Source organism: Gekko japonicus, unplaced genomic scaffold, assembly GCF_001447785.1.
Source record: "Gekko japonicus isolate JY-2015 unplaced genomic scaffold, Gekko_japonicus_V1.1 scaffold2139, whole genome shotgun sequence".
NCBI classification, from domain to species: domain Eukaryota; kingdom Metazoa; phylum Chordata; class Lepidosauria; order Squamata; family Gekkonidae; genus Gekko; species Gekko japonicus.
Genome location: NW_015170952.1, coordinates 114,441 through 123,350, shown reverse-complemented (window position 1 = coordinate 123,350; position 8,910 = coordinate 114,441). Strand labels below are relative to the sequence as shown.

The 8,910-nt window shown below is 45.9% G+C and overlaps 1 protein-coding gene across 1 annotated transcript; it reads left to right on the top strand.

Moving 5' to 3' along the window:
* Positions 1 to 24: 24 nt before the first annotated feature.
* Positions 25 to 4,923, top strand: TADA2B (transcriptional adaptor 2B). The gene is made up of 2 exons (XM_015418904.1): positions 25 to 294; positions 3,585 to 4,923. Exons 1-2 carry the CDS (start codon positions 25 to 27, stop codon positions 4,575 to 4,577), a joined length of 1,263 nt encoding a protein of 420 aa, XP_015274390.1. The 3' UTR covers positions 4,578 to 4,923.
* The last annotated feature ends 3,987 nt before the right edge of the window (positions 4,924 to 8,910 follow it).

Below are 8,910 nucleotides of genomic sequence, written 5' to 3'. Positions count from 1 at the left end.
GGGGGGGGGGGCGGGGAAGGCAAGATGGCGGAGCTGGGGAAAAAGTACTGCGTGTACTGCCTGGCCGAGGTGAGCTCGCTCCGCTTCCGCTGCACCGAGTGCGCCGACATCGAGCTCTGCCCGGAGTGCTTCTCGGCCGGGGCCGAGATCGGCCCGCACCGGCGCTGGCATGGCTACCAGCTGGTGGACGGCGGGCGCTTCACCCTGTGGGGCGCCGAGGCCGAGGGCGGCTGGAGCAGCCGGGAGGAGCAGCTCTTGCTGGATGCCATCGAGCAGTTCGGCTTCGGCAACTGGGTGAGGAACGGGGAGAGGCGGGGAGGGACGGGACGGGGGGAGGGGGCCGCGCCGGGGCATCTTTACACACACACACACACATATGTATATATACTGTGACAGCAGCCATGAATTTAAAAGGCGCCTGCTCCTTGGGAGGAAAGCGATGGCGAACCTAAACAGCATGATAAAAAGTAGAGACATCACCCTGCCAGCAAAAGTCCGCATGGTCAAAGCAATGGTATTCCCAGTAGTCATGTAGGGCTGCGAGAGTTGGACTATAAGGAAGGCCGAGTGCCGAAGAATAGATTCTTTTGAACTATGGTGCTGGAGAAGACTCTTGAGCGTCCCTTGGACTGCAAGAAGATCAAATCAGTCAATCCTAAAAGAAATCAACCCCGACTGTTCCCTGGAAGGCCAGATAATGAAACTGAAGCTCAAATACTTTGGCCACCCAATGAGAAGGGAGCACTCACTGGAGAAGACCCTGATGCTGGGAAAGATTGAAGGTCAAAGAAAACGGGGACGGCAAAGGATGAGATGGTTAGACAGTGTCATAGATGCAACGAACATGAAGTTGAGCAAACTTCAGAGGACGGCGGAAGACAGGAGGGCCTGGCGTGATCTGGTCCATGGGGTCGCGAAGAGTCAGACTCAACTGTGCGACTGAACAACAACATTTAGTGTGTGTGAAGGCACCCTATATTATGAAAATGATTCTGTTTGACATTGAAGTGAACCCAGGTTCAAGTCCATGAAGCTCAATGGGTGGTCTGGAACCAGTAAAACACACTCCTAGCCAAATGTACCTCACAGGGTCGTTGTGAATATAAACTGGGCGAGGGAGGGTTAGGTACACCACTTTCCTTAGAGGCACAGTGGGATACAATTGTGCTAGACAGGTACAATGAAACTAAATTAAAGCAAGTGAGGTGAGGTTAGGGAGTGATCCTGGCCAGGTCAAAAAGTCTTAAAGAAATAAAGTATGTTTCTATCTCGTGCACATGCCAAATTGGGGGGAGGGGGCTGATGAGCAGGACTTCCACAGACTAAAGTGAGTCACATGTAAACAAATAGTAGTTTGTCAATAGTGGAATAAATCTACAGAATCCTCAGTCTTATAGTTCACCCTCCTCCTCTTCCTTGTATCATTCACTTTTAATTTTGTGACAAATCATAGTTTGTCAGAACCACAAATTGTGGCTCGTTTCCTTCCTTCCTGGTTCTTTCCTGGTATGGAGGGAAGACAGCAAACCAAAGTTTGTAATTCAAAGATGATTACAAACTATGGCTTATTACAGAACCTATTAATTTCTGAACTGGTGAGGGGAGAGTGAGTGTGTGAGCTTTATGATCCCCCCACACATTTCTGTAATGATGAGCACTGGATTTGTTATTGTGTGCAAATCATATTCACAGTGTTCTCTAGTTAACTTCTGTGGCACCAGTTTGTCAGAATTTGTATATGTAACTAACACTTGAGGAATTTATTTTCTATTTTTTAGATGGAAAATATTATGTCTTTATTTTGAAAGTCTCTAGATTTTTTAAAAAGTCAAAATAAGATCTTAACCCTTTCTAAGGTTAATTGGTTCTCTCCTGGGATGGTAAATTAGCAAAATTCTAAGAGAACACTGGTGTGGTCAAACTGATATGGGCAGTCTTCTCTGAGTAAAAGGTAAGTAATAAAATATTCCACCTTTTATAGTAACTCCACAATTATTCTGTTTTGCTGGAGAGGTTTCATTTCACATGTATGTGACAAAGTTTATGGGGGAAAGAAATGGCTACAACTGTCATGACAGTTAGATGGGAATCAGCTTTATCTAGAAATAAGAATAATTTGATATACTGGGGTGGATCCTACCACTCCACTGAGCAAAGTTTAATTCTTACAGTATTTATACGCTGTCTTCCCTGTTTGGCTTGAATCTGAACCCTTCTTCAAATCCAGGGGTCCCCAGCCCACGGGTGCCATGCTACCTGCTGACAGTTTTCTTGGTGCCTGCCCTTTGTTTTCAGGAAGCAGGGAGAGCTTGCAAGGCCACTGGAGACTTGATGGAGCCAGTTTGGTGTAGTGGTTAAGTGCGCGGATTCTAATCTGGGAGAACCGGGTTTGATTCCCCACTCCTCCACTTGCACCTGCTGATGTGACCTTGGGTCAGTCACAAGCTCTGGCACAGCTGTCCTTGAAAAAGAACAGTTTGTGTCAGAGTTCTCTCAGCCCTGCCTACCTCACAGGGTGTCTGTTGTGGGGAGGGGAAGGGAAAGGAGTTTGTAAGCCGCTCTGAGACTCCAAGTGAAGGGCGGAGTATAAATCCAATCTCTTCTTCTTGATTTGCTTTGGCAGTAGCTGCCACCACAGCACAAGGATCTTCACTGTGTGACTGGAAGTAAGCCGTGGCAGCCATTTTGCAGCAGCCATATTGTGGCCATGCCCACCACACTGTGTCAGAATCCCAAAGGTGCCCCCAGGCTCAAAGAGGTTGGGGATCCCTGCTCTGACCCAAGATGCCTTCTTCCAACTCACATTTTTTAAAAAATAAAATGTTACTGTATTTAAATAAGCCAAAGAAGGAAATGGCAACCCACTCCAGTATTTTTGCCAAGAAAACCCGATGGACAGTATCAAAAGGCTAAAAGATATGACTTCGGAAGATGAGCCCCTCAGGTCGGAAGGTGTCCAATATGCTGCTGGGGAAGAGCAGAGGGCAAGTACAAGGAACCCCAGTAAGAGTGAAGCGGCTGGGCCAAAGCCAAAAGGACGCTCAGCTGTGGATGTGTCTGATGGTGAAAGGAAAGTCCAACGCTGCAAAGAACAATACTGCATAGGAACCTGGAGATAGTGTCATAGATGCAACGACCATGAAATTGAGCAAACTTCAGAGGACGGCGGAAGACAGGAAGGCCTGGCGTGATCTGGTCCATGGGGTTGCGAAGAGTCGGACTCGACTGTGCGACTGAACAACGACAAGCCAAAGAATAAAATTTCAGTAGGTTACAGGAGGGAATAAAAGGGTAGATTTTAAAGCATCAACACAGCATCTTACGAATCGACTAACACAACCTCTGTGCACTGGAATTTTCTTCCAACTCACACGGCTCTTCCACTGAAGGGAAATCCAGTTGATTTGCAGGGAGGCTAGTTGAAGGACAGTTGGATCCACTCCACTGCTTTTTAATCTTACAAAGAATCTCGGTGTCCACTTGTTAGTCAATATCCTGTTGAGTATGTGTGATTGTAAGCTGTTTCCTAGAGGTTCTTCATGCTTAAATGTTATTTAATACGATGGCCTCTTTTTTCATTCCAGGAAGATATGGCTGCTCATGTTGGAGCGTCACGGACTCCTCAGGAAGTGATGGAACACTACGTAAGCATGTACATCCACGGCAACCTTGGGAAAGCCTGCATCCCTGACACCATCCCAAACAGAGTGACTGACCACACCTGCCCAAGCGGCGGCCCCCTTTCCCCCAGCCTGACCATGCCTCTGCCGCCTCTGGACATATCGGTGGCTGAGCAGCAGCAGCTGGGCTATATGCCACTTCGAGATGACTATGAAATCGAGTACGACCAAGATGCCGAGACTCTGATCAGTGGTCTGTCGGTGAACTACGACGACGACGATGTGGAAATAGAATTAAAGAGGGCTCACGTGGACATGTATGTGAGAAAGCTAAAGGAGAGGCAGCGCCGAAAGAACATTGCGCGTGACTACAACCTGGTTCCCGCTTTTTTAGGGAAGGAAAGAAAAGACAAAGAAAAACCTTCCAAACGCAAGATCACAAAAGAGGAAAAAGAGTTGAGGTTAAAACTGAGGTCTCTCTACCAATTTATGTCTTGTAAGGAGTTTGACGACTTCTTTGAAAACCTGCACAAGGAGAAGGTTCTGCGAACCAAGATTAGGGAACTACAGCGATATCGTCGGAATGGAATCACAAAAATGGAAGAGTCAGCAGAGTATGAAGCTGCTAGACACAAACGAGAGAAGAGGAAAGAGAACAAAAATATTACTACTGCTAAGAGGGGAAAGGAAGATGGTAAAGATGGAGAATTTGCTGCCATTGAAAATCTTCCTGGCTTTGAGCTTCTCTCAGACCGAGAAAAAGTACTTTGTAGCTCTATAAATCTGAGTCCAGCACGTTATGTGACAGTTAAAACTATTATAATTAAAGATCATCTACAAAAAAGACAAGGCATTCCATCAAAAAGCCGTCTTCCTAGTTACTTAGATAAGGTACTAAAGAAAAGGATTTTGAATTTCTTAACAGAGAGCGGCTGGATATCCCGAGATGCTTCTTGAATCTTGTCTGTATGCTTTGGCAGAGTATTCATACGAACAGAAGGGCCCGTCGCTGCCCTGTGTAATTGTTACTATCTTCCCTTTTCTCAGAACCTAGGATTTCCCTTGTGAAAGCTTGGTAATCCTGAGTTTAAGATGGATTTTTTTTTCAGTGTTGGATCATGCAAAAGTTGAATGGTCCCACTCTTAACTTCCTTAGCCAGAGGAAGCTGGTGGATCAAGTGGCTCACGTACATTGACTAGTATATTAAATGTGAGAGGCGGAACTCTGACACTGTTACCAAGCAACGTCTCTGTGACACAAGTTATTTGTGGGGGAGAAAAGACCCCGTCCGCTTGTATTGTGCTGGCCAACACTGCAAGCTTCTGTGCTCTTTACTTGGGAGCAAGGCCCATTGCGTTCAGTTGGGCTTGGTGCCAAGTAAACCTGAATGGGGTCAGGCTGCATGTGTCTTTTTACAGAATCCTGTACATTGCAGTTGAGAAGAAATTAGGATTTCTTGGTGAATATCCTTATTAGTGAATCTGTTTTTATTGTTCGTTGTCAAAGCATATCTATTTCCCGGGATGGGCAGCAGAACCTGCAAAAAACATGCTGGAAGTTTAGAAGGCAGCTATCGGGTTGGGCAATGAGGAGTTGTTTCATTTGCTTGAGGGGGCAATATATTACAGTTATTTTTTTGGGTTGACAGGCCCCACCAGCTAGGTGATTGCAGAGCTATGGGAAGCTTTTGGCCAATAATTAGCATATCCTTTGTGAACATTGTCATGACCCAGGAGCTGTCATGTGAGTGCATTGGTGCTACCCTGTCCTTTTCAGTGATTGGAGTGCCGCAAAGAATGTATGCATGGTTGCATTTACAGAGCACCTCACTTAATAGAAATGAAAACTGCTCATTCAAGCACAGTTTGGGAAACACCCATTAGGTAGCAGTAGTGCCACCTGGTTTCTGTAGAGTGAACTGCTACATCATGTGTTGGATCCAGTCACCTATGAGCAGAGAGTGTACCCCTTCTTGTTGTGGCCTTGTTACTCCTGCAATGAGAGAGAGCCCCGGGGTCACATGGAACACAGTTCAAGTCGCTGAAGGGAGACTTGGTAGAAATCACCCCCCACCCAAAAGCGGAGAGGGTTGGCTTATTCTGTTTCTTTTCCCTTTCTTGCTTTGATCATCCATAGTGTCCTCAAGGGTCTCCCAGTATTCAGGGGCAGCTTTTGGGGGGAGCACAGATATTGTGAGGGGTAAATGGCAAAGAGGCTCCAATGAACTTGTTCTGTCTGAGCTGATAGGATCCAGCACCATGCACCTACCACAAGGTTGTATCGAGGCCTGCCAGATGTTTGATAGCCCTGTTGTTTCTTCAGCCTCAGGCAAGTAGCAGAAATGGAAAGCTTACTAAGCGCCTGCTGGGGTTTGGCAGTGTATAAATTGTGCGCAGGCCTGACTTTGGGCAAAAGATGCCCATCTCAACCATTTCTAGCACTGGGCAGCTTCATACTCGGCACAGATCAGAAGCTCCATTTTGTTTCAAGTGGTTGGCCTGGAGGGGCTGCGCCAAACTGAAACACTCGCCTATCGGTTGCCTTTTATCAGTGACTAGACAGCTGACATCACAATCCAGAGATCTTGATTTTATTTTTGGCTTAGGGTTCCCCTTCCCAAGAGAAGCCCTTCCCGGTTGCTTTGGTAATTCAGAGGCAGCTCCCAGGCCAGTCTTGCTTGTGTGGTATCACTGCGAGACTTGAAAACATCTCTGTCCGATGCGTGCCCTTTGTGTGACACAAGGGATTCTCTGGGTTGTGCTGCTGCTGCCTGCTGGTAGAGATGTTTCTGTTCTGCTCAGCTGGAGATTGTGAGCTTTGCGGCCTGTTACTGAGCTCGTCATCTAAAAATAGCAGCCTGCCTGCTTGGGAAACAAAAACCCTCCATGTGCCACAAGTGCCGCATGTGTGTGTTCACTGAAGTCCCATAGATTTAAATGTGACTGTTTTCCTAGTAGACATGTTTAGGAGTACAGCCTTAAACAGTCCGGCTTTCTCAAAACTGTTTAGAATTTGGGATGGATCTAAACGTTATAGAGAATGAAAACATAAATCAGGTGGGTAGAATTCAGAGTCGCTGCGACTTCAAACTACAAGGGAGAAAGTTGCTTTTCTGATGCTTCCCCATCGATAACCCCGCCACCGTTGTACTAAGCAGCGCACTGGAGAAGGAAGTTTAATGCAGTCCTTTCCCTGGAGCGCTTGTTTATTGTGTTGAGCTTTTATGGGTGGGAACATTCCGAAACGTGACACAGCACACTTGTAGCCTTTAGTTGTACCCATTCGACATAAGATGTAGATCCAGCATGTGTTTGCTACAGATTGGATGTAATTTCAATACAACTGAGTAACACAGCTCTTAATGTTGGCCCTTTCCACTTTATCTCTAGCACTTATCTGATCCACTAATGGCTGAAAGGCCCCCAGTTCTGGAGAGACAACTATATTCCTCCCCCCCCCGGGTATGTGCTGGCTAGTCTAGGCAAGGACTTAACTTTGCTGCCTTTCATAAACTATTTAGTTAAACGACACTTTGTTTTGACAGCAGCTCTGGTTACAGACTTTGATGTATCATACAGCCATAGATGTTGGCCCCAGTATAGAGTTAATTACACTTCAGCCTTATAGCTGTCAGTGGCATTGGAACACAGCCAGCTTCCTCTGGAATGGAGCCATTGACTTGCCTTGTCCTTCCTAGACCTCTTATGCGGCTTGAGGGATTGTTCTTCTTAAGACTTTGTGACATGGATGCTGTCATGTGCCTACCTTATTTATAGAGCTGAGACTGGGTGTGGTTTGGGTGCTTTCACCATTATTATACTGGCACGTGTGATGCAGTTCAAGTGAGGCGTCTCACGGACAAAAGAATCTCACAGGCAGGCATGATGAAAGGGAAGGTTTTACCTTTTGTTAGCCCTTTCTTGTTGCCTAAGAAAAGCAACTTTGGTGCTAAAGATACAGTTGATAATTTGAAGTATTTTTTCAGTTTACCGATGCTCTGGAAAAGACTTGTGTAAACAATTTTCATGTGAAAGCAAACATTTCTGCAAAGCTTAACAGAACGAGCGAATAAAACTTTTCAGCTGTTTCTCTAAGGTTGTTATTGAAGTAAAATCATTTGCCACTAGAAACCTTCTCTCTGGCCTGCAATAACTAATCCCATAGCAAAAAATGAAATTGATATGAAAAGCTATGAAGCATTCAAGTTATTTCTTAGCAAATGGTAAAGTGCGTGTGTCTTAAGCAACACTGAGATTGTTTTTTGTCTTCTGGATGCATAGTAAAGGTTCCCTTGCTCGAAAGCCAGTCGAATCCGACTCTAGGGTTGCGGTGCTCATCTCCGTTTCCAAGCCGAAGAGCCAGCGCTGTCCGAAGACATTTCCGTGGTCATGTGGCCGGCATGACTAAACACCAAGGCGCATGGAACGCTGTTAATTCCCACTGAAGTGGTACCTATTTATCTACTTGCAATTTCTTGCTTTCGAACTGCTAGGTTGGCAGGAGGATGCATAGTATAACTAGTCAAAAACAATCCTGCTCCAGTGTAGCTGTGCACAACTGATCTCATGTGAGAGGTGGCCCTACATGGGCACTGTCATTTGCATTGCAGCAGTCCTTTAGGGCTCATGAGCCCGCAGATAAGTGATGCATACAGAAGGCTGTTTATGCAATTTTCACAGTGGAGGGTGGTAAGCAGTGGGGTACCGCAGGGCTCAGTACTGGGTCCGATGCTTTTTAACGTGTTCATTAATGATCTGGAGTTGGGAGTAAGCAGTGAAGTGGCTAAATTTGCGGATGACACTAAATTGTTCAGGGTGATGAAAACCAGGGAGGGTTGTGAGGCACTCCAAAGGGATCTGTCAAGGATGGGCGAGTGGGCATCAACGTGGCAAATGGGGTTCAATGTGGCCAAGTGCAAAGTGATGCACAAAGTGATATAGTTAGACCAAGAATCCTAACTATAAATACACATTGATGGGGTCTGAACTGGCAGAGACTGACCAAGAGAGATATCTTGGGAGTCATAGTAGGTAACTCACTGAAAATGTCGAGACAGTGTGTGACTGCAATAAAAAAGGCCTATGCTTCACTGGGGATTATTAGGAAGGGAATTGAAAACAAATCAGCCAGTATCATAATGCCCCTGTACAAATCAATGGTATGACCTCATTTGGAATACTGTGCGCGATTCTGGTCACCACACCTCAGAAAGGATATTATAGCAATGGGAAAAGTACAAAAAGGGCAAATAGAATGATAAAAGGGTTGGAACACTTTCCCTATGAAGAA

Excerpts from the sequence above, each read along its gene's own strand:
- TADA2B (XM_015418904.1), top strand. The coding sequence starts at position 25 with ATGGCGGAGCTGGGGAAAAAGTACTGCGTGTACTGCCTGGCCGAGGTG. Across the intron at positions 295-3,584 it reads AGTTCGGCTTCGGCAACTGG|GAAGATATGGCTGCTCATGT; the intron begins GTGAGGAACGGG and ends TTTTCATTCCAG.